This window comes from Hemicordylus capensis, chromosome 2 (assembly GCF_027244095.1).
Source record: "Hemicordylus capensis ecotype Gifberg chromosome 2, rHemCap1.1.pri, whole genome shotgun sequence".
NCBI classification, from domain to species: Eukaryota; Metazoa; Chordata; class Lepidosauria; order Squamata; family Cordylidae; genus Hemicordylus; species Hemicordylus capensis.
In genome coordinates, this window is record NC_069658.1 from 355051049 (window position 1) to 355076782 (window position 25734).

Sequence of the window (25734 nt, forward strand, 5' to 3'; positions counted from 1 at the left end):
TACAGGAAACAATGGTGGAACAATATTGTCCATATTGGCCCTCTATGTTGTTCTGCCCTCAGCAGGAGGCATGACTGAAAAGCAGCAAAGGCCATTGCCTGTATTTGTGGATTTCTCAGGGTCCTTTCATACTCTCAAAGGGGGGACCCAGAGAAATTCTGAGGAAGGGCACCTCTTTTCACAGAGGAAAGGAGCCTGAGGAAGGGCAACTCCTTTCCACATCGCAGGAAAGTGCTCAAAAGAAGTTAAACATAAAAATGAAATCATACTGTGTACAACTCACAAAATGGAAGTGTAGGCTGCTGTAGGCATTATACAATTGATGCTCATGACATGGCTACAACCTCATTCCATTTATCACTTACAGCTGCAATGGGGTTAGTAGCTGTGGGAAGGGAGGGCAGAGGATCAGAATTCCCAGTAACAAAATATTGCTATTTCTGAAGACTATAAAAATCCAGTGCCCCTCTAACAGAAGCATGAGAAGAGGCATATAATAAAACCCTATCCAGGGCAGCAAATGGGTAACATCAACATTTACGGTGTGGAAAAACTAAGAAGCACCCCTAACATACCCAAATGGTTAATTACCCAGGTGCAACAGCTGCTATGGAGCACACCTTCAGTGGTATTAATTAACACATGCCAATTGATTTCATACCAGACTTTCCATGTGATTACTTAACTCTTCTCACTCAAGGGAGTTTATTGCTACTACCCCAGGACCATAATGCCCTTCTTGCTCAGCTTTTTGTGTGTTCAAATGAAAACGACCACATGTTCACTTGATATTTTAAACGTACACATTAAAATAGCAGATGTCTCCACTATCAGTTACCAAAGACGCGCCAGGTTCTAAAATGATCTGCTCTCTTCTTTTAGCTCTGTTAACTATGTAGACAGAATACATCTGGAGAAGTTTTATGGGCTGGTATTGCAATGCAATGGAACGCAGTGAGGGTACCACATTTCATTCTGGAAAGTACTGTAATTGAGGAGTATGGGAAATGGAGATAGCAGACAAAGGTTGATGTACCATATTCTGGCCAAGCCTGTGAATTCCTCTGCCAATAAAAGATAATAAAATATATCATCCATAGCCTATAAATCCATAATAACAGCCAGGAAAATCTTAGGTCTAAAGTATTTTGCGTTCCTTCTGTATTTAACTATTGTTGGGTCTAGTTTTACAGTGGTTCTCTGCCAGAAGTTTTCCCTTTCTATTTGAAAGCTCTGTGTTAAACAGAGAGTAAATGCTGAGCCTGCATCTTATAAGCAGACCCAGAGGAATCTTCCCTTTCCCCCTCCTCCTTCTTTTTCTCCTACACTTCAAATGCTGTTTCTGCAAGAGATCAGGTGGTGGAGCTGTGATCTCACATATCAGGCAAGGAAAGTGTAGTTCTGCTTGCAGCCATTTCGTGCTTTCACACACATTTCTGGATCCCAAAGAGAGCTGAATGACACTATGATAGGAACATAGGAAGCTGCCATATACTGAGTCAGACCATTGGTCTATCTAGCTCACTATTGTCTTCACAGACTGGCAGTGGCTTCTCCAAGGTTGCAGATAGGAATCTCTCTCAGCCCTATCTTGGAGGAGCCAGGGAGGGAACTTAGAACCTTCTGCTCTTCCCAGAGCGGCTCCATCCCCCGAGGGGAAGATCTCATAGTGCTTTCTCCCTTTCATATGCAACCAGGGCAGACCCTGCTTAGCTAAGGGGACAAGTCATGCTTGCTACCACAAGACCAGCTCTCCTCTCCACCAGCTCTCCTCTCCTTCAATAAGAGGAGAGGATACTTCAATAAGAGGGCAAAAAGAATAGTGGAAGAAGTAAATAGTCCCAGATATTGTCTGGACTGAAGAATCTCCAAGAATCTGTACTAGTCCTGAGCATTCCCCATTCAAATTCTAGGACTTGGAAAAGATTACTTAAGATTCAAATGTATCCAAGAGATTTAACATTTGAAAGGGCCTAGTTTTCAGTGGCTGCCACCCAGAATGAATAACTGACACTTCAGCCTCCTGTCATGATCGGTATCAGGCTAGAAAATGGCTTTACCGTTTCCTACAAATTACCTGTAGGAAATTTTCCAGATAATCTACATATTCAGCAACTGGACAAGGTGGTAGAGCTGATTGTACTACTTCAGACTGCAGGTGGGAAATGCTATAGTTTCAGTCCTGCCCATGTCCAAACAAACAAACAAACAAACAAACAAACAAACAAACAAACAAACAAACAAATAAATAAATAAAATCATTGCACATTTAAAAAAATAAAATCCATCACACCAGGCAGAAAGTTTGCTTCCTTCTGTGCTAGTTTTCTGCTTTCAAGGATTTTGTTGTGGTTTTTTTAATTGGAAAGCATTCAAAATGTGATCCAGCACCTGCAGCCTGAAGTGATACAGCTCACTCTACCAATTCATTCTGCTGCACAGATGAATCAGGTCACGGAGGAAGAAAATGTTTCCATTCCTTAGAAATCACGTTTTTCTCAGTTTTCAAAATAAAGTCTTCTGTTGCTTGGAAAATGCAATTTCTCCCCAGCCAGCATGCCTATGGAGATAGTTGGCTGCAGAAGTGTCATAAGCATCATCTCACAGCTGGTGGTCTGGAAGCCCAGAGAGAATCTTCAAGCTGTAGCACTGCTTTTGGATGCTGCCCATACTGTAGGATGCTGTAGACAGCAGGCTGGCAGCTCCTTCTTCCAAGGAGTGGCCATGGTGGCAACGGAGAGCAAGGCAACCAGAATCCCCAATTTGAAATCCCCAATGCTTGCTTTATTTTTAGACTGCCCATGGAATCATTTATAATTATTGAAAAAGCTCCCTGCACACATACTCCCTTCTCATCGTTTGTGCATAAAGGCTGGGAGTTGTGCTCATTTACAAGAAGGCATGGAGAGTGTGCAAAGCCTAAACCATGAATTTCACAAACTGTCCCATCAAGTTGCACGGCCTCCAAGTGATGCTAGAGAACAGGCAGTCATCCAAGAGATTTGATTCTATACATTGCTTGATCATTCATTCATTCATTCGATTTCTATACCGCCCTTCCAAAAATGGCTCACGGCAGTTTACACAGAGAAATAACAAATAAATAAGATGGCTTCCCGTCCCCAAAGGGCTCACAGTCTAAAAGAAACATAAGATAGACACCAGCAGCCATCACTGGAAGTACTGTGCTGGGGGTGGATAGGGCCAGTTACTCTCCGCCTGCTAAATAAAGAGAATCACCATGTTAAAAGGTGCCTCTTTGCCCAGTTAGCAGGGGATCAACAGGAAAGTATTATCAAACGGCACAGAAAACTTTAATCATTAGAGAAAAATCTTTTTTACATGTAGACTGAAATGAGGGCTGGTTCAGAGAAAAGGCTTTCTGAATAAAAGTAATATGTGACCAGTCATCTCCATGATTACAACTGTGCTCTCCCAAAAACAATTTCTATAGTCACAGTAGTGTAATCACAAAAACTGTAGGAGGTCATTCACACAATCAAAAACTGTGTTCTACTTGGGTTTGGGAGATGTGTGCATTCCCAATGTACAGTTGTATGGAAGCAAGGTAAGAGGAAAACCTGGGCAGAAGTGATTATGTGGAAGCAATGGAGAAGGAAAAACTACCCAGGTTTCCTCCTATCTTGCTTCCACACAATCAAAAATTGGGAGCACACACAGCTCCCAAACCCTGTTAGGACACTATGAGGCTCTACACATGGGAAGGGGTTTGTTGGGGAGAGCGGGTCAAGCCCACTCTCCCCACAGACGATCAGTAGTTGAGCCCTGGGTGACCGGATTGGCCAGCCACACGACTACCAGCAGCATCACAGAGTCAGTAAGGTCGGCGGGGATAGGGGGCCGCCTGGCCCCCAGAAGTCCCAGAATGCTGTGTGTAAGTGTGTGGGGCATTCTGGGGAGATCCCCAATGTGGGAGGCTTGTTTTAGCCTCCCAGTTGGGGGTCTCCTTGTGAGTTGCTGCAGTGACTCATGATCATGGAAACGGGGTTTGCGGAGGGCTCGCTCTGCTAACCTTGTTTTCGGGGAGGGGTACTTGGGTGCACTAGCCGCCTCTGAACCACTAGGCTCGCCCGTGAGCCTGGTGCTTCTCACGACTGCTTGAAAGCGGGCTGGGCTCCCTTAGCCCACTTTCGAGAGGTCGTGAGAATAGCCTCAATTCTTGATTATGTGAATGACCTCACTCATTGAAATAATCAAAACAACAGCTGGGAGGCTGTAGCTGTATCCATGGAAAGTCAAGCCATACATAAGTTCTCTACAGCAATGCATGAATCAGCAGGCTAATCAAGGCACAGAACATGTGAATATTCCAAACTTATGAACTGCCCTGTGTTTGCACACTTACCTAGGATGCGTGAGATAGTTTTCATGATCCTGAGTTGACAATGCTGGGAAGGCAGCAGACCTATAAATATCCTGGAAATGAATAAAACCTATCATGAGGAACGTCATTGTTTTCTGGTTTTTATGAGATATGCTACCTAATAGGAAGAGAGTTCTCTATTCTAAAGCAAAAGGTAAGTCTTTAATATCCTCTCCTGTGTAGAGCATTCAACTCTCTGGACCTTAATCCATATTCCACAACTAGTTCAGAGAGAGTCTTTTTTTTCAGGGAACCAAAGCTGAATCCAAACCTAAAGTCTGTTGCTTTGAACCTGAACCTTAATTGACTTCCATAAGAAGTGCTATCTGGATAATCCAGACTGGATTGAAATAAGTATTCAGTAATCAGACACTCAGTTCTCAATTGCATCATTCAGATTTCCTGTTTTTTAATCCTGCAAGTTGTTTATAAAAACTTTTAAACAATAAAAAAGAAACAATTTTAAAATACAGTAAATATTCTTTCCTCACGTACTCATTTTATAGTTACATTGCAAGCGAAATTATTTGATATGATTCTGCCTGAAATACTTAAACACATCTAAATGTATTAATACATTTAATCATCATCAACAGCAATAAACAATTCCAAACTGAACCACTTTTTAACGTCAGTGTTTGAAATAGAACTGAATGTAAAGTTAAAACAAAAAGATATTGATGAACCTTCACTAGAACCAAACTCTTAAGCTCTCTGCATCTATAGTAATTCGACACAGTCTTAATAGTACAAATTGAAAGAATTGCGGGCTGTGTGCTTCTGTGCTACTGAGCACAGAATCAAGCTTCCTGAGAATTCCCACTTTTATTTTTTAAAAGGTATTTTCTAACCTTAAAGGCTGCAGAGATACCCTTAGCAGTGTATGGGTCATGCCTGGTGAATCTCATTAGACAAAGGGATCTGGAGGCTTTTGGGGTCCTACATGATTTCTTGCTTCACCCAATGAGTAGCAAAAGTAGAATTGATTATGCAAACTAAGCAAATTGCTCAATTTGCATAATATCAGCACAGACTACTACAAGGAGTCTTTGCCAATTCTGTTCCAACACTCGCAATCCAGATCTTTAGAATTCCCCTGCACCTAGCAGTCCAAATGGCTGATGAGGCCTGTGTGGGCCATATATCAACTGGATGATAGTCCTCAGGTATCCTGGGAAGAAGACATGTGCCTTCCTTGAGATGCCCCCTGCAGTTCTAGATACATGCAGTTCCAGTACCCATCTGAATACATCCTTGAGGAGAGAGAAAACATTGGACATTTCCTCACAACCAATATAGTCCATGCAAGCCTCCAAAACTTTGTTTCATAAATAGTGAATCAAATCATTCATTTGACAGATGTTATTTTGGCCACAGCGATGACACCAATAGTAGCATAAAGATGATGAGTCCACCACCCAACAACTGGTAGCCACAGGCGTGGAGACTCAGAGAGTACAAAGCAGCTATCCTCAAAGTAAGATCCAGTGTACCTTACTATTATGAGGTGGGAAACTCACCATGGCAAGGCTGCAGTAAGAATAAGTACGCTACAGTTCTTAGAAGAGGCATCAATTCCAGCAAATAACCATAAATAATATTGGTTTGCAGTATTGTAGTAATGAGCAATATCAGAGATAATTCCTTCCTCTTGATCAGGATAGTCAATGCCACCTATGTTAAACTAGTCAATGACAAATATGCTTTGTCCTACCTATTATAGCTATTAAGTCTGCTTACAGTTTTTCACCTGGAATAAGCCTCAGGGTGACTTCCTCAAAGCCATATAGGGCTGAGACTCCAGGTTTTTCCGCTCTGGAAAAAACATTAGTAGACAGAACCCTAGAATCATAGTATTTTAGACCTGGAAGGAACAGGCCTCTTTGCTCTGTTAGTAGGAGTTCTGGATGACACAGGGACATAGCAAGACTGGAGTAGGTTCTGGAACAAAAAGTGAGGATGGGCCCCCGGCCCCCAAGGCCCCCTACAAAAAGATACACACACCCTCTGCTTTTGTGGCAGAAGAACTATAAGGTCATGGTGAAAAAATAAAATATTTTTGGCATCCCTTTATCTCACTCCTATGCAAATAATATCACACACACCCCAAACAAGCAGATATTTTCACACACAAACACACTTTGTACATACATTTCCCTGGCCCTGAAACATTTTTAAAATATATGCACCTTAGCCTGAAGCTGAGATGAGTCCTCCAAACAGGAGCCAACAGCACACCAGTGAGCCAGGGAGATGTGAGGGTGGAAGTCAAGAGTGAGCTGTTGCTCAGCTGGTAGTCTCCCCTCCCATAGGGGCCCAAGGACATTTGTCCCTCTCCCCTTGTTCAATGATAGCTACACCCCTGGGGTGAAGACAGATACAAAAATGGAATTAAACAGCTCTGCCTTCTCTCAGTCACCTGTTACCATTTCACCATCTTCTCCAAAAAACAGACCTACCACTTGTTGGAGATGGAGTTCCAGTGCATCGACCTTTTGCACTAATTATCCTAATAACCACTAGAGGTACTGAGAGTACAGGTAGTTAGTGAGGGTCTCCTTACCTGTCCCTTCTTGCCTCTACTCTATGACTCCTGTCTTGACTCCTCAGCTGCTTCGTGTAGTGAGTCAGTCCTCTTCCTTTCCTCTTAGGGCAGGCATCCCCAAACTGCAGCCCTCCAGATGTTGCTGAACTACAACTCCCAGCATCCCTAGACACAATTTTTTGTGGCTGGGTATGCTGGAAATTGTAGTTCAGCAACATCTGGAGGGCCGCAGTTTGGGGATGCCTGTCTTAGAGAGTAGATGGAAACATCTCTCTCTCAACCTACCTATTCATTATGTAGCTGATACATAGGACTAGGTCTTTCCTATCTCAAATGTACTTCATCAATAAACCTGTTTAGTTTAGATTGTACAACAACCTCCATGTGTGTTCTTTAAATAACTGCAACAACTAAACTCAGCACTCTACTCTGTAACTGGAGTGGGTAGCTTCTTTTGGTGCTTTGCTAAATAATTACAAACTCTAACACTACTTCCTTTACCTTTCACACATTGCCATAAAATCCTTCTTGGTTATCTTTGGCTCGAGCTCATTATGAGCTTTAGCCTTCCATTCTACAGGTTTGGGCTACTCTTTTCAACTTTCCCTTGCTTGTATGCCTTGCTTCCATTTCCTATGCATGTCCTTTTTGCTAAACAGCTTTTCATAGAGCTCTCCATTTAGTCACACAGGTTTCTTGAGATGTTTCCATTTTTTACTTCTCAGTGGAATTGTTTATCATTATGCCTTCAGAATCTCACCTTGGAGAATCTCACCTTCCCTCCTGGGCTGTCCTCTGATACTGTTCTCTGTGCAATTAGAATCGAGTATTGGCTAACTGCACAGGCGTGCTGGAGCTTCCTCACAGTTCTCAAGGGCCTTTGGGCTGAACGGTCAAGCCCAGCGGCCACTCCCATGCCACCCGCCAATGCCACCACCACCTTGTGGGTGAGGGAGGTCTGCTCGGCTCACCCCTACCTCCTGACCGTGCACATAGTGTGGCTAGAATCTTTGAGGTTTTTGGCACCATAGTTCAGTGCCACGGGGCAGTGGTGGGGTGGGGTGGTTGCAGGAGGTCCCCCTGGACCATGGAAGCCATGGACCAAGTCCCCAAGGTTTGGGGTTAAGAGTGCCTCTGAATAGCCCTGTACTATCTCTTCTGGCTGAGTCTCAGTCCAAGGTCTCAGGAAGACGTCCTTCTCAGCCCTGCCTGTCCCATATCATCCTTTACTTCAAGAAGCCAGGGATGGGGCCTGAGAATTTTCTATGACAAGGATGTGCTCTACTGCTTACTCCCCATGAAAGCTAGGGAAGCAAAGTGCAACCGTTGGTATCATCAGTTGATCAGCTTGGCTGGACAAAAAAATTAACACAAGAATAAGATGTTGGCTATTTTGCCTTTATTTTTCTGTTATATCTGGAAACAAAAGAAATTGGAGGGAGTTTCTTATCAGAGAAATGAGTGGTAAGAGCTCGAGCTGAGAAGTGAAACAAGCTCCTTCTCTCCTGTCTATCTTTTGCTTCTGTTTGCCTTCCTTATCTTCTTTCCCAAGCATTAGTAACAAGCAATGTCCTCCAAGTTCTGACACTGACAAGTGCATATTTCTTCTCTGGTGCTGGGCAATATTTATGGAGTGTCACATAAAAATGAAGAGCTTATTTATTTTAAAAAATATTTCGGCAAGTTACTAAGTGCAGAGAGTTTACCAAAATACACAAACTTTCTTTTAGCTCAAAAGGTAGTTGGGCTGGGGACAGAGGAGAAGACAACTGACTGCACTGAGGAAGGGGCTGGACTCAGTGTTCCCTGTAAAAGGGATTCCCAGATGTTGTTGAGTGCAACTCCCATAACCCCCAACCAAAAGCCTTTGCAGCTGGAGATGCTGGGGAATCACTCTGACAGGGAACACTGGTTGGACCAGAATACCTCCAGCCTCCCTTCCAATTCTAAAACTCAATGACTCTATGAACTATAAAGCATGAAAGTAGATTGCAGTGTGTTCTGGCATGGTGAGCTATTATTATTAATACTAATAATACAGGTGGTCATCATTATCCGTGGGGGATCCTTTCTGGCCTACAACTGCAGAAAATGAAAGAGCAGATCACAAGACCTGAGTCAATGGAAATGTGGGGGTGGTAGGTTCCTTGAGGTTAAAAGGGGGGCTAAAAAAGCATAGAGGAGGCAGAAATAAGAGCAATAAAGTACTGTACCATGCTGTCCAGGTCTCCAGCTGTCCACCAATGTCCCCCCAAACCCTCAATTCCTCTGATTTTCTGCTAAAAATCATGGTTGTTGTTTTTAAGAGCCACAAAATGGCTCCGTGCTGCAAAATGGGAGCCGGGAATAACATCAGAAATCATTTCCAGCCACCCAGGAACCACGGATATGCAAAATATGCCTATTTTTTGAACCGCAGATAACGAGGTCGGGTCTATATAGCCCGACCACAGGTACAGATAACCACCTGTAATAGAGATGTATTATGCAATAATATACTATGGTCATATATACATATTGCAGTAACAACACATATAGAATTGACCAATCAGCTGGCCATTTTATGGCATTAAAGTATGGATGTGTTGTTTGTGGGTGGAGTAGGATGTAGATCTACAGGAAGCTACAACATCAGGTACGATCTAGCCAAAATGAAGTCCAAAAGATTTCAGAGAAAAATAACATAAGAACAGCCCTGTTGGATCAGGGTCAAGGCCCATCTAGACCAGCATCCTGTTTCACACAGTGACCCACCAGATGCTTTCAAGAAGCTCACAGGAAGGGTGTGAGGGCTTGCCTCCTCTCCTACCATTGCTCTCCTACAACTAGTATTTAGTGGCATCTTGCCTCTGAGGCTGGAGGTGGCCTATAGCCACCAGACCAGTAGCCATTGATAGACTTTGTCTAAGCCCTTTTAAAGCCATCCAAGCTGTGGCCACCACCACATCTTGTGGCAGAGAATTCCATAAGTTAATTATGCACTGTGTGAAGAAGTACTTTCTTCTGTTGGCCCTAAATTTCCCGATCTTCCGTTTCATGGGATGACCCTTGGTTCTAGTATTATGAGAGAAGGTGAAAAAATTCTCTCTCTCCACTCTCTCTACGCCATACACAGTTTTATACACCTCTGTCATGCTTCCCCATAGTTGCCTCTTTTCCAGACTAAAAAGTCCCAGATGCTGTAGCCTTGCCTTATAAGGAAGGTGCTCCAGGCTGATCATCTTGGTTGCCCTTTCCTGCACCTTTTCCAGTTCTACAATGTCCTTCTTAAGATATGGTGATCAGAACTGAACACAGTACTCCAAATGTGGCCACATCATAAATTTGTATAAGGACATTATAACACTAGCATTTTTATTTTCAGTCCCCTTCCTAATGATCCCTAGCATGGAATCACCTTTTTCACAGCTGCCATGCACTGAGTCAACACTTTCAACAAGCTGTCCACCAAGAAAAGCATATGCTTAATTCTCTCACGCACTGAAATTATCAATCAAGCACTTTTAAGTCCAACTGAAATCAGTGAGGCTTAACTGTCACTGGATCATCTAACTGGTGGTCTTTGACCTAAGAAGAGTTTCATTCAAATAAGTTTTTAATGGATATTACAACTTTTGTAATGGACAATGCATAATAACATCATCATTTTCAGAGCCTTAGTTTAGTGTGCTCTTCCAGTGACAAAGGACATTGCACTAAGTGATCTTTACAATCAAAGCAATAGAGAGACCTTTACTCAGCAAAACCCGCTGATGTGCATTATAATGTACTCATTATGGCCCACATGAATCAGCATTTAGGTTACTGATAAGAGCAACTGCTCACAAATATATGGAAAAGGATTGAAAATCGGGCACATAAGAAATTAAATATAGCAAAAACTACTTGATTACCTGCACAGGAGAAGGGGTTGGTTTTAATCTTCCTCGGCCTTTGCTGGAGGCAGATGCCACTGAGTGAAGAAGACTTTTAGTTGAGGCATGCTTGCTGCCACAGCTTCCTTCACTGACAGCAGCTTCCTTCACTGACAGCTGCACTTTTGCATTAGCCATTTCAGACACTGAAGAGGTGGGAACAGGTATATTGGTTGCTGCAGCTGTGGGAGTTAAAGTTGAAGGGAAGGAGGGAGGTTCTAGAATTCTCCCTGTCCCTGGAGCAGGAAACTGACAGAAGCCATCAATATTCTGTAACTTTCTGTTGTCTTCTGAAAACTTCTTTGAATTTGACGGCTTCCGTTGCAAAGGGGGCTTCTGTTGTGTGCTGCTCTGTGCAGTCACAGGTCGTTGCCCAATCTTTCGTTCCATGTACTCAAGAAGTGCATTGTGCTGGATTTGCTTCAGTTCTGCCTTGGAAACAGCCCTGCCTTGATTTTCTAGAGTTTTGCTTATGACCATCCTAGTATCTTGTTCATTAATTTCATCAGACCTGGACCTTGCATTTTTGTTCCTCCATGCTATGCTCTGATCTCTCTGATCATCCAGTTGGTTGAGCTTCTCAGGTTCTGAATAAGAGATCTTCTTTTGTTCTTTGGTAGCCCTTTTTCTTCCCCCAATTCGAATAGTTAGTGGTCTTTTTGATTCTTCCTCTTTCGTGATGGTTTCCAGTGGCTTTGGAGGTGGAATAGAGTCCTCATTTGTACTAGATAATGACAAAGACCTGAGATGTTGAATGGATGGCCTGGAGGAGGGCTTTTGCTTTAGACGAATAGGCAAGCTCATCTGTAAATCCTTTCTCTTGAAAGAGGTTTCTCTCAGGACCTTTCTTTGCGCAACCTTAAGTTTTTCCCGATAGTCATTCTTAAACTTCTCATCCACTGATGATGCAGGGCTCCCCAGAATTAACCCTTCATTCGTGCTGGCAGTATCATCCACACTATTGTTTTTGTCCCTTGGTATCTCTATCGGCTCTGCAGAGACCAGGTGATGGCCTCTTGGAGATTGTACAGGGAAATCCTCTTGTTCCTGAACTTGGTTTTTAAGACTCACAACGTTGCTATTTTTCCCACCAGAAAGGTAGTAAAGCAGGGGAGTGGTCTTTCTGTTTATTTTCATGCTGGTAGGGTTATCCTGGGATTGACTTTCAGCCTTCTTGGGAAATGGTTGTTTTGGAAATTGAACAGGCTTGAGCATTTCCTCTTGTCTGGAGTTCGTAAGAAGGTCAGGGCTGCTGTGATTATCATTTTGCTTTGCTTTTCTAAATCCATTGAGCGCTCGGGATGCAGAGTCCTCATCATGTTTGTAATAAGATACTGTGTCGGCGGTATCATAAACTTCACAGTGAAGAGTGTCTCCACCGTCCAAGCCACAGGATGGTAACTTCTGCATTCTAGTTTTCTGTTTTAGAAGTGGCTGCCAAACGTCTCTGCTGGTTTCTCCTTCAGAGCCGAACCAACATTGCTTAACTTCATAGCTATTAATTATCCCTAGCACAGCCTCATTAGGAAGAAAGCTGTCAGCATATTTTAAGCTCAGGCAGCTCTCACATCTGTCCTGATCCAAACCTGAATGACTGTCCGTTTCGAATGAATGCAGAGCACCATGACGCTGTCCCTCTGCTGTACTGGGCCCTGCCAGGCTGTTTGGCAGATCGGTTTCTGTGAAGGGTGGTTTGTGTACACTGCAGGCATAAAAATACTGTTTGTTCTCTTGTGTATCATTAACAGCATTGTGGCTGGCATGTAGGGAAGGAGAGGACTTCGAGTTCATCTCCTCAGGACTTTTATAAGTATGGACTAAATGTTGAGCGCACAAAATCTTCTGGGTCTTGTCCAAAGACCCCGAGTTTAAATATTCTTGAAACGTTAAACAAGGTTTAGTGGTAATGGCAGAGTTAATTTCCTTTGTGGTGTTTTGATTGGCAGCGTACCAAAGGTCTTCCTCTTCTGTGATTGGACTTTCAGTCTTACATCTAGAGAGCCAACAGTCCTCATAGCAGCTTACGGGGGAGTCAAAAGGGAGCTCTGGGTTGGGACAGTGTTCTGCTTGTACACTGTAGTCAAAACAAATTGTGGGATGGCTTTGCTCTACCTTTCTAGTAATTTGATAGCTGTCCACTTGAGCTTGTGGGGATGGTAAGTGAGGAAGAGGAGGGGGAAGCCTGATCGCTGGTGGTGTTGACGATTGGCATACCATTCCATGGGTAGGAATGCTTCCAAATCGCATGCCATGACCAGTGTTGTCCAAATTGTGCCTGCTCATTTCTGCTGTCTTATCTTCATAGAGCTGTCTAATATCAGAATTTATTGCACTGGGATTATAAATTCCTCTGACATACCCGGAGTCCATATACGGCAACTGCTCTGAAGGCAAAGACTCCTGTTCATTGTAGCATGGTGGGATAGGACACTCTGGGATATTTGAGCCACCTGAGAATGAACTGTATGCTGAGTCTGCTTTTCCAGGAATGTGCAAGCACTGGTCCATGCCACCCAAAGATTTCTCTGGTGAAAACCTGTTTGCATAGCTGGGGGAGGCCACTGGCTCCAAGAGCTCAGCTATTCTTCTGACATGTCTGAGGTTCCATCGTGACGCTTCATCCCCATAGGATGACATATTCCCTGCCACTAAGCAATCAGGTCCTCCAGAACAGATATAAAGCTGAGAGGTCTTTGGGTTTACATCTGAGAAGGAGCATATTTCCTTGCAAGTATGGTATTATTGCACCTCAGCATCACACTTCATGAGTTGACAGATGATCCTGGAAAAGAGAAATGGCAATTGAAACACCTCTATGAAGACTACTGGTTATTACCGTAGGCTCTGAAGGAAGATCATCAGGAGGAATAGATGAGCAACATCTTAATCATCAGAGCTACACTTTTACATTGCTTAATATATATAATAGGCTCGTTCACACAATCAAGAATGGGGTAGAAGATGCTGTCACCTCCAATCCTAATTTGGGAGCTGTGCATGCTCCCGATATTTGATTGTCAGTTAAAACCCAGGTCAGAGGCACCATCTGTGATTGTGTGCTAAGCAGCTGCCGGGTTGAAGGATTCCTTCCTACCCAGGTGCTGAATGAGGCAGGACAAAAGCCCTCCAAACCAGCTGCCACTTACCACACAATCATGGAAGGTGCCTACGACCTTGTTTTTTTCACACAGCTCCTGAACCTGGGTAGGAGGCTTCTTGATCATGGCAATTAGCCTATTATGTCTTGAAAACAAGATGTCCTGTGGCCCTACAATGCTTTTAAATTGCTGTGGCCTTTAACTGATGTGATAAGCTACTACAACCATACTGGTATTAATACTGAGGCGAAGATTGTCCTACTGTACGTTCTTCCTTCATATTAACAATAATATTTGATCTCCTCATGCAAAAACTGCGAGAGGGGATCAAATGCCTTTTTATTATGTTCCATGAAAGTCACTTTTGCTTAAAAGACTGTTAGATGGTAAGGATGGGCAAACAGGTTTGACGCTGAACGTGTACGACGTTGAACCAGTTTGGTTTGATTGTTCGGGGTCAATCCGAATCATCTCCTGTTTGGTCCGACCCTGGACCAACCCCACCCCCAACTCTGTGTGTGTATATATCCCCCTACTGGTCTCCCTTCATGCCTAAACTGGCCGTTTGGCTGGCTCTTTGGCCCATTCGGGCCTTTCCCCTCCAGTGTAGTGGCCATTTTAGAGGTTGCCGCGCCTGTGCATTTGGTATACGCATGAAGGGAGGCTGGCGGAAGGAGGGGGAACCTCTATGGACCCCCCTGCTCTGCTACAAGTCCCCCGAAAGGGGTAAGTTAAAAAAAGTTCACAACCCCCCTCCCCAGACTGAACCGAACCAGGGGGGTTCAAGAGGGTGTCAGACTGAACTGGCCTGGTCAAGTTCAGGTCTGGTCTGGACTCAGACCGAACTGGACCAGCCGGTTCCATGCACACCCCTATCAGATGGTGCATCCAAATTGGCTGGATGGACGGCATGCAGTGCGAGCCTTCTACTCTTGGCTTAGGAACCAAAAAGCCTAATTAGATTCATTAACCTCCCTGCTGTGACTCCACTCAAAAACATTTGGTTGGCTGACTTGACTCAGATTCAGAATTACATAAAAGCAGGAAAAGCTGGAGTTCACCTCTGCTATGGATCTCCCATTTGTGTCTAATATTTGAAGCACTTCTCATTTGTGCCGTCTGTAGACTTAGAATTTCTCTCTCCAGCCCTTGTCTGAGGCAAAAATGCAGACGTGTATGTTGCTTTCACAGACTTCACCATTCCGTTTTTTCCCTCAGCATGACTTTCCAGACCAGTTTCCATTTCAGCCTTATGCCTAGTAACCATATGTTTGCCATTCTGGATTCTGACTCAACTTGGACTTTGCTAACTGGGAGGCTTCGATGAGCTGCCTTGTCCTCACCTGGTTCCCCACCACTTCCCCAGTTTTGCATCTGATTGGGCTAGATTGGTCAGTGGCCTAGATCCACTCAGGAATATTTAGGCCCAATACTATAAATAAATCTTTGACGTAACATGTGACAGTTCCTGTCTAAGCACTTATTATAGAACAGCAAAGATTATGGACTTTTCTAGACATTGGTTCATTGAGCCAATGAGAGCCAGCGTGGTGTAGTGGTTAGAGTGCTGGACTAGGACCTGGGAGACCCGAGTTCAGATTCCCATTCAGCCATGAAACTAGCTGGGTGACTCTGGGCCAATCACTTCTCTCTCAGCCTAACCTATTTCACAGGGTTGTTGTGAAAAAGAAACTCAAGTATGTAGTACACCACTCTGGGTTCCTTGGAGGAAAAGCGGGATATAAATGTAATAAATAAATAAATAAATAAATAAATAAATAATTGTGTTTCTTTTTAACTCCTGCAATACTTACTGACAAGCATTCTCAGGTAATGAAAAGGGACAGGAAAGTAAGTGTGTCAGGCTGATGGCACTGTAAAAATAGTGCAGGTGTGGTGCTCAGCATTTGGCAGGAGCACCAAAATTCAGGAGGTGGAGTGATGAGATTTTGTAGAAGTCAAGGCACATCACTGGAACCTGCACAAAAGCCTGTCAGTAAGTACTGTGGGAACTTAAAAAGAAATGCAGGAAAACAATGTCTGGGAAAGCCCTGTTTCTCTTGTGTAGTGATAATCTAAAATTGTATAATTGGTACATAACTTATCTATCTATCTATCTATCTATCTATACACACACACACACACACACACACACACCACACACAGTTGATGGCACTCTGTTCTAGCAGAATAAATTGCATTTCCAAACATCTGGCTTGTAGCTCACTTGTGCCAAATACTGAGGTCGTTCTCACAACCGGCTCTACCTGGGCTAAAGTTGCCCTACCCAGGTATAACCACTCCTGAACATTGCTGGGATTGGGATCCCACCGGGACTGGGATTTTTACCTGGGCTAACAGTGAGGTAGAAGGGCACCAGTGCACCCTTTCCCCCCACTTTCTGGTCATGTGAACATTTTGGGCTGCCTGCAGCCCGAGAATCCATAGAGCTGGGCAGCAAGAGTGCTTGGTAGTGGGGAAATCCCCCAATGCACTGTGCTCCTGGCATGGTGCATTGTGGGATGCCGAAAGACTTCCTCCTCCAGCTCCCAACTCTGCTGCTTGTTTGCGGTACCACATGAGCAACAGAGCTTTTAGACCAGTGGCAATCGTGTGTAGGGAGGCAGGTACGAGCCTGCCTCCCTGCCTGCCCTCACCACCTCCAGGTTCATTGGTTGTGTGAACAACCTTACTGTGTGGGATGGCGTGTTAATATGTAACTGTATTATCATATCAGGAGACAGAGATTTACATACAAACTAAAACTATGGGTGATCTGCAAGAACTTTTGTTTAAAAGTACAAATGTTCACATATTATTCTACCGGGTACAAATATGTAGTTTGTTTAGGTATAATTAAAAATTTATAATTTTTTCAGTTTGTTTCAGAAAAATTAAGTGCAGGAGGTACCAAGGTTTGGTCAAAGTTAAACCCTTGAAATCACAATGGTTTCAATCAGTGATATTTAAGCATATACTTAATTCTCTACTGAAATAAACAGAAAAAAGTGCTTGTTCAAATCATGTTAAGAGTGAATGAAGGATGCATTCTTGGTTTTAAACAAATAAAAATGCCATTTTTGTTTAAAACAAAAACCAAAAAAACCAAACAGGACTTAATTTTATTGGCTGACATCCACTCTGGCACTCAGCTGTGTGGTACGCTGAGTGCCAGAGTGGGCTTACCCAGCAGTGTGGGCTTATCCTGTTGCATTCCTGGAGTGGCTGTTCAAATCTTTGCTTAAGCTGGTGAAGGTATCTTGGCAGCTTGTCATCAAGGGCTTTTCACCCCAAATAGGAAATTTGGATAAAAGCCATACAGACACACTATGTACTGCCATTGGTTAACACAAGGGTTCCCAATAGGGGGTACTAGTACCACTAGTGGTACCTGAAGGGCTCCCGGGGTACTCAGTCAGAGCTCTCCTGCCTCCCCATACTGTGGCTGTACTATTTGTTCCCCATGTGAAAATTGCCACCTTGAAGCCAATGCATCCTCAGTGATTTTTATTTATTTATTTATTTTACATTTATATCCCGCTCTTCCTCCAAGGAGCCCAGAGCGGTGTACTACATACTTAGGTTTCTCCTCACAACAAACCTGTGAAGTAGGTTAGGCTGAGAGAGAAGTGACTAACCCAGAGTCACCCAGCAAGTATCATGGCTGAATGGGGTGTTGAACTCGCGTCTTCCCCGTCCTAGTCCAGCACTCTAACCACTACACCAAACTGGCTCCACGATGTGTCCACTGCAGAAGGGAAGGGAGGAGGGTGAAGGCCTCATGATTACTCATGATTGGCTGGCTACAGAATGAAACTCAGTATCCCCTTCCCCTTAGCCTGACTGACAGGCTTTTGGAAATTAGCTACTGGGAGAAGTAAATTTGTCCCATTAATTTCAATCGGCGTACTTATGGGTAATTTAGTCTGGATATAAGTCAGTGACCTGAGTAGCCTCTTTCATAACTAACATTCGTGTGTGTGTGTGTGTGTGTGTGTGTGTGTGTCTATGTATGTACAGTATATATGTATGTATTTGATTTATATACCGCCCTTCCAAAAATGGCTCAGGGCGGTTTACATCAAAACAAAAACAAAACAATTAAAATCAAAACTAAATTAAACAATTAAAATCATGTAAACATTAAAATCATTAACATTAGGCATGCTAAAAATTTCTATTGAGTACCTGGGCTTGCAATGGAAGGGGTGCACTTGTTTAAAAGGTTTGGAAACCCCTGGATTAACATGTAGCAGAAACAAACATTTTAGCTCACAAAATGTTCTGCATCTGTATCTGTGGCTGGTGGCCTTAAGATGCAAGGAGAGTGAAAATATGACTATACTATGTTCACTTCTCAGCAGGCAGCAAGCATGATATCTGAAAGCACATTTATAAAATACATGCACAATATATAATACATTGGCCAGATATTGCAAAGTTGGATTTTCCCTTTCCTATGGCCAACAACATGGAAGCTCTTAAAGACCCTGCATCAGTTGAGCACCAGTACATAACTGCTTGGGGCCGGGGTACCTGTCGGACTGCATTCCCCCGTATGAATCTGTCAGGGCCCTCCACTCATCCTCTCAGGCACTGCTCATGACCCCACCACTAACAGAGATCCGGTTGGGGGGACTAGAGACAGGCCCTTTTCGGTTTGTGGCCCCTTGGCTTTGGAACACCATCCCTGAAGAGCTTCACCATGCTCCCTCCCTCAGTGTTTTTTAAAAAAATCTCAAAACTCAACTTTTTAAGGAGGCTTTTTAATGCTCCATTATTGTTTTGTTATATCTGGTAGGTTCTTTAGCTTCTTTAGTTTGTTATAATTTTTAGTTTTAATTTGAATCTAATAATTGTGGTTTTTAATCTGACTTTTAAGGGAAAAAATTAGTTAATTCTATTACTTTTATTGTATCTGTGTCTATCTTATTGTTGTGAGCCACCCCAAGCAGTAGTGCACTGGAGGGGCGGGGTATAAATATTTTAAATGAATGAATGAATGAATGAGAACAGCCCTGCTGGATCAGGCCCAAGGCCCATCTAGTCCAGCATCCTGTTTCACACAGTGGCCCACCAGATGCCTCTGGGGAGCCCACAGGCAAGAGGAATGTGCGTGCCCTCTCTCCTGCTGTTGCTGCCCTGTAACTGGTATTGAGAGGCATTGTGCCTCTGAGGCTGGAGATGGCCCACAGCCACCAGCCTAGTAGCCATTGATAGACTTGTCCATCATGAATCTGTCTAAGCCTCTTTTAAAGCCATCCAAGCTGGTGGCCATCACCACATCCCATGGCAAAGAATTCCATAGATTAATTATGCACTGTGTGAAAAAGTATTTCCTCTTGTCGGTCCTAAATTTCCTGACCTTCAGTTTCATGAGGTGACCCCTGGTTCTAGTGTTGTGATATAGGGAGAAAATTTTCTCTTTGTCCACCCTCTGCACTCCATGCGTAATTCTATACACCTAGATCATGTCTCCCCTTAGTCACCTCTTTTCCAAGGTAAAGAGCCCCAGATGCTGTCACCCAGCCTCATAAGGAAGGTGCTCCAGGCCCCTGATAATTTTGGTTGCCTTCTTCTGCACCTTTTCCAGTTCTACAATATCCTTCTTATGATACAGTGACCAAAGCTGTATGCAGTACTTCAGATGTGGCCGCACCATAGATTTGTATATTATAATATTAGCATTTTTATTTTCAGTCCCCTTCCTAATGATTCCTAGCATGGAATTAGCCTTTTTCACAGCTGCCGCGCACTGAGACGACACTTTCAATGAGCTGTCCATCATGACACCAAGGTCTCTCTCCTGGTCAGTCACCGACAGCTCAGATCCCATCAGCGTATATGTGAAGTTAAGTTAGGGTTTTTTGCCCCAATGTGCATCACTTTACACTTGCTTACACTGAACTGCATTTGCCATTTTGTCGCCCACTCACCCAGTTTGTAGAGATCTTTTTGGAGTTCCTCACAATCTGTTGTGGATTTCACTACCCTAAATAGTTTAGTGTCATCTGCAAACGTGGCCACTTTGCTGGTCACCCCAACTTTTAGATTGTTTATGAACATGTTAAAGAGCACTGGTCCCAGTACCGATCCCTGGGGAACCCCATTTCCTACCTACCTCCACTGTGAAATCTGTCCATTTATTCCTACTCTCTGTTTCCTGTCCTTCAACCAGTTGCCGATTCACACATGAACCTGTACCCTTATTCCATGACTGCTAAATTTACTCAAGAGCCTTTGGTGGGGAACTTTATCAAAAGCTTTTTGGAAGTCCAAATATACTATGTCATCTGGATCACCTTTATCTACATGCCTGTTGACACTATCAAAGAACTCAAAAGGTTAGTGAGGCAAGACCTTCCCTTGCAGAAGCCATGCTGGTTCTGCTTTAACAAAGCCATGCTGGTTCTGCTTTAACAATTTTGTATGCTTTCCATCAATTTACCCGGCACTGAAGTTAAGCTGACCAGCCTATAATTTCCCGGATCCCCTCATGATCCCTTTTTGAAAATCGGAGTCACATTGGCTACTTTCCAGTCCTCTGGTACAGAGCCTGATTGTAGGGACAAGTTATATATTTTTGATAGGAGATCGGCAATTTCACATTTGAGTTCCTTCAGAACTCTTGGGTGGATGCCATCTGGTCCTGGCAATTTGTTAATTTTTAGTTTTTCAAGACAGTTTAGAACATCTTCCCTTGTCACCTCAAACTGGCCCAGTTCCTCACTTGCTAAACCTGAAATGCTCAGTTCTGGAGAAGGTTTATGGTCAGTATCCTCCGCCATGATGACAGATGCAAAGAATTCATTCAGCTTCTCCGCAGTCTCCTTGTCCTCCTTAATAATCACTCTCATACTCTCATCATCTAAGGGTCCAACTTACTCCCTGGCAGGTTCTCTGCTTCTGATATATTTAAAGAAGCTTTTGTTATTCCCCTTGACACTTCTAGCTATATGCTCCTCAAACTCTCTCTTTGCATCCCTTATCATCTCCTTGCATTTCTTTTGCCAGAGTTTATGTTCCTTCCTGTTCTCTATTTGGGCAGGACTTCCATTTTATGAAGGAAGTCTTCTTCCCTTTTATAGCTTCCTTGACTACTTGTTAGCTACACTGGCGTCCTCCTGGACTTGGTGGTACCTTTCCTTCTTCTTGGTATACATTCCAACTGTGCTTCTAGTACTGTGGTTTTAAATCCCATGCTTTCTGGAATGATTTGACCCTCCTGACATTCCCTTTCAACTTCTTTCTTACCAGTCCCCTCATTTTTGAGAAGTTTCCTCTTCTGAAGTCCAATGCATCTGTGTTGGACTTCCTTGATGATTCTCCATTCACATATATGCTGAATTGGATCACACTATGGTCACCGCTACCCAATGGTTCTGAAACTCTGACATCTCGCACCAGGTCCTGGGCACCACTCAGGATTAAGTCGAAAGTCGCCATCCCTCTGGTTCAGGGGCGTAGCAAGGTTGGAGTGGGCCCAGAGACAAGATTTTAAAATGCCCCCCCCCGAAGCTCAGCTCATGAAGTTAAAAAATCTTAAATGAGGCTGAATAGTCGTAACAAAAAGCATAGTAAAATTTATATATGTGCCACAATAGAACATCATCCTAAATTATTTTTTTAAAGTTTTTGTAAATTGTGGACGATACAAGTCATTTAATGGTACTAGAGAAAGACATGCTGTAAGACCTGCTCCAGGTCTTAACACTCACATCAATTTCGGAGGATGAATATAACTGAAGGAAGCCCGGGCGGGTGTGCGGCTGGGGGAGTCAGTCATATGACTTGCCTCTGGGGGGCCCCTCAAAGCAGTGAGCCCCCAGTCAACTGTCTCCCCTTGCCCTATTGTAGTTACGCCCCTGCTCTGGTTAGTTCAGCGACTAACTGTTCTAAGGCAGAGTCATTAAGCACATCTAAAATGTGGCCTCTCTGTCATGACATTATCTGAATGTGAATTTACCCAGTCTATGTGTGTGTAGTTGAATTCACCCATTATTACTGCCCTGTCTCTCTTTGACGCCGCTCTTATCTGTTTCTCCAACTCCAGGTCACTTTGATCTGGAGGGTGATAGTCCTCGTAATGTTACCCATAATGATTCTGTGGAGGACTCTGGTCCACCTAGGTTTTCCGGCTTATTGGAATCTATCCCTTCTTTGATATACAGTGCAGCTCATTATCTTGTAATGTGTTCTGCTCAGGCTGCCAGGGGGGCTCATGCTGAATCAATAATTTCTAATGCAGTTAGAATCAGCTCGATCACAAAGTTTATAGCATAGGAGAAAATTATTCCTTTAAAGTTCTTCAGCACATTTCCAAAAATTTATGCAGGGATAAATTGCAACTTGCTTGGTTTCTGAGATGAAAGATACTCGCTGCTTCAGCCACTTAATCTTATTCATAATAAAAAGAAATGCACCCTGGGAAGTATTCCCTAGACTGTGGAAAAAAGGACCACCACAACAAAATGCCAGAGATGTCATCCATATTGATGATAAACTGCCTTGTCAGTAGCAGGTCATACATCGTAATGACAGGTAAATTGTTTGGCCGTGCAAATCCAGCAACTCCACTGCAAGTATTCTGTTGGTAATGGAAAAAACAAGCAGCAGCCCTCAAAAATGCTGCTGTTATAAATGTACTGTATAGTGAAGTTCTGCCAAGCAGTTCAAAATGAGTCCCCTTTTACGGGACTAGATATGTAGTGTTTGGCATTTATACAGCCTTCTATTCCTAACAACAATCTCTCCACTGTTCGGAAAAAGCAGAACCTCTGGAAGCAGGCCTGTAGCCAGCTGGTGGCATGGTGTGTACCTGCCACACCAAAAAATCCTCTTTCCCCTCTAGCCTCACCACTGACTGTTTTCACTGAACATTTTATAACCTGCCTCCCCTGACTTCTGCAATCCCCCCACCACAATTTTTTTTTGTTGAAACGCTGGCCTGTCTGGAAGTACCTCATTTGAGGAGCAGTGGGGGGGGGGAGAGCAGGTTAAGTCCTCTAGTGCTCTGTAGCAGCTGCCTCAACTCAACGATCACTAAACTTTAATGCCTTACCCAAAGATGATAATATTTAATATGCCACTAGATGCCTGCAGCCAAAGGTCCGGCATGTGAACTTCAGCCTTCCTTCCTTCTACTGCTCTTGGCCTTAGTGTACCTCTTCATTCTCTCGCCACATCCCACCCCACTCCTTAGACCTTTTCTGTCCACTGCAGCCTTCTTCTGTGGCTCTCAGTAGTCTGTAGCCCCCTCCTTCTGTAGATGACCTTTCTTAAGTCTGCTTTCTTCCCATGGAGGCAGGCTGCTTTTCTCAGGTGCCTGCCTCCTTCCCTAGGCTCCTGCTTCTACCCTCTAAACTCTTCTGCTGCCTATCTACATAGGAGCTGAACAGCTCAACCAATGATAGCCAAAGAACCTTCAGAACATAAAAAGCTCCCTGCTAGATCAGACTAAGGTCAATCTAGTCCAGCATCCCATTTCCCACCTTGGCATCTGTGAAGTCCAAAGCTGGAGATGAGGGTATCCTCTCCCACTGTTGCACCCCTGCAACAAGAAGTATTTAACGGCGTATTGTCTCCAAATCTGGAGGTTGCATGTAGCCATCAAGACGTGTAGCCATTGGTAGACTTGACCTCCATGAACTCATCTAATTCCCTTTCAAAGCAACCTAAGCTAGTGGAACCACATATTTGTGGGAGCAAATTCCATAGATTAATTATGTGTTGTGTGAAGAAGTATTTTCTTTTGTCCATCCTAAATCTCCTGCTGATCAGTTGCATTGGAAGATTCCTGGATCTGGTATTGTAAGAGAGGGAGAAAAGCTTCTCTTTATCCACTGCATAATCTTATAACCCTTAATCATGCACCCACCCACCCCATGTAGTTGTCTTCTAAACTAAAAAGCCCCAAATGTTGTAGCCTTTTCTTGCAAAGAAGGTGCTTCAGACCCCTGATCATTTGGGCTTCCCTCTTCTGCTTGCTTGTTTCCTGCTCTGCAATATCCTTTTGAGACACAGTGACGAAAACTGTGCATTGTATTCCATGTGGCTGGGAGATTTGTATAAGGGCATTATAATTTGTATAAGGGCATTATAATGTTAACAGTTTTATTTTTTATCAATTCCTTAATGATTCCTAGCATTTGTCTTTTTCACTGCTGTTGCACACTAGATGGGTGTTTTCATTGAGCTACCCATCACACCACCAAGATCTCTTTCCTGCTGAGTCACTGAAAGATTAGACCCTGTCAATGTATATTTGAAGTTGGACTGTTTTGCCCCACATTATACTTATTGATACTGACCAAGCCAGTTTTGCCATTTTGTTGCTCACTTTGGAGAGATCTTGTTGGAGGTCTTAGCAATTGTTTTGGTTTTCACCACCCTTAATATTTTGATGTAATGAGCAAACCTGGCCACCTCATAGCTTACCTCTAACTCTAGATAATTTATGAACAAGCTAAAAAGAACTGGTTCAAATTCAGATCTTTGAGGGACTTCCCTCTCTTGCAAAAAATGTCATTTACTGCTACTCTTTGCTCCTTATTCTTTAACCCAGGAGTTCTTCTTTGGCTGATGGGCTGGCAGAGAATTCCTGAGAGGCACCACAAAGTGACTATGCACAATCCACCTGGGTCCTTTGGCAGGGCATAGTTTTATGTTTTATTGTTTTATGTTTATTGTAAACCACCCAGAGATGCACAAATGTACTAACTAATGAGATAGATAGATAGATAGATAGATAGATAGATAGATAGATAGATAGATAGATCCTTACCGGTTCCTTCAGGGGCCCACTCCCTGCCCCGTTGAGCCAGCTTCAACGCTGCCGCCCAAGCCAGTTTGGCGCTTCCCAGAGGAGGCACTGAACCAGCACATCCCTATTTGAGACCTCAGGCAGCTGCTCAGGGTCAAATAGATGCAGTGCTAGCACATCCTGACAGGGGTTGTACTGAACTCCTATAAAAGTGGGGAGGGGAGGGAATGTAACTGAAAGCAGAGTACAAATGGGCATAAGTTGAACCTGAATTTTGCCTGAATTTCCCTCCTCAAAACTGCTTCACCATAGCACTTTCTCTTGCTGCTCGGGTTACTTCCTGTCCAGAAGCTCCACTAGAACATAAGAGTGTAGATAGGTTTTGGAGAGGGAAGCAAAAATATAGGCAAGGAAAATGTTTAGCCTTTCTCTCCTACAGCATTTCCAGACAGCAGGCTTTACCATGGGTTTACTGTGAGGCTTTACTGCAAGTTTGAATTTACAAAAAAACCACCAAAACCTGACGCAAAAAGTGGATATTTTTTGCTCCAGACATAAATCGGGTTTCACTCTATTGCACAATGAAAAACCCGAATCGTGTGTAAAGTGTTCTTCAATATCTTGCATGGACTTCGGTACGAATCTGGCCAATGTGCAAATGCACACCTTCCATTCCAAGGTTAAAGCCCCATCTGGAAATGCTCTACCCACACGTCTGCCTGCCTTATAATGATTTGAGAGTGACTGTATCCTGACACAAGATATGCCACTGTTGCACCTAGTTTGGCTGTTACTGTACCAAATATGGTCCAATCTGTACACAGTGGTTAACTGTTTCTAATGTCAGTTTTGCACATCTTGTCTTTATCTCAGTGTCAGTTGTGCAGGAGAAGTCTCCAGAGGACACTGCCCAATGCTTGGAGAAGGAGTGCTAAATTCCGTCCTTAATGATGTGCATTTCTGCAGAACAGAAAGAAGAAATTTCATTGGGGATGCTGCCACCCTTTGAACAAAGAAGCTTAGCATTCCTG

General features: G+C 43.5%; 1 protein-coding gene across 1 annotated transcript in view; it reads right to left on the minus strand.

Annotated features, from left to right (window-relative positions):
• Window positions 1-25734, minus strand: part of SHROOM1 (shroom family member 1) — a 72172-nt gene that overhangs the window by 15795 nt on the left and 30643 nt on the right. The window contains exons 2-3 of the mRNA XM_053303535.1: window positions 10823-13625; window positions 4367-4437 (exon numbers count right to left, since the gene is read on the minus strand). Of these exons, the coding sequence (XP_053159510.1) occupies window positions 4367-4437; window positions 10823-13480 (2729 nt within the window). The 5' untranslated portion in view covers window positions 13481-13625. The remainder of the gene's footprint in view (window positions 1-4366; window positions 4438-10822; window positions 13626-25734) is intronic.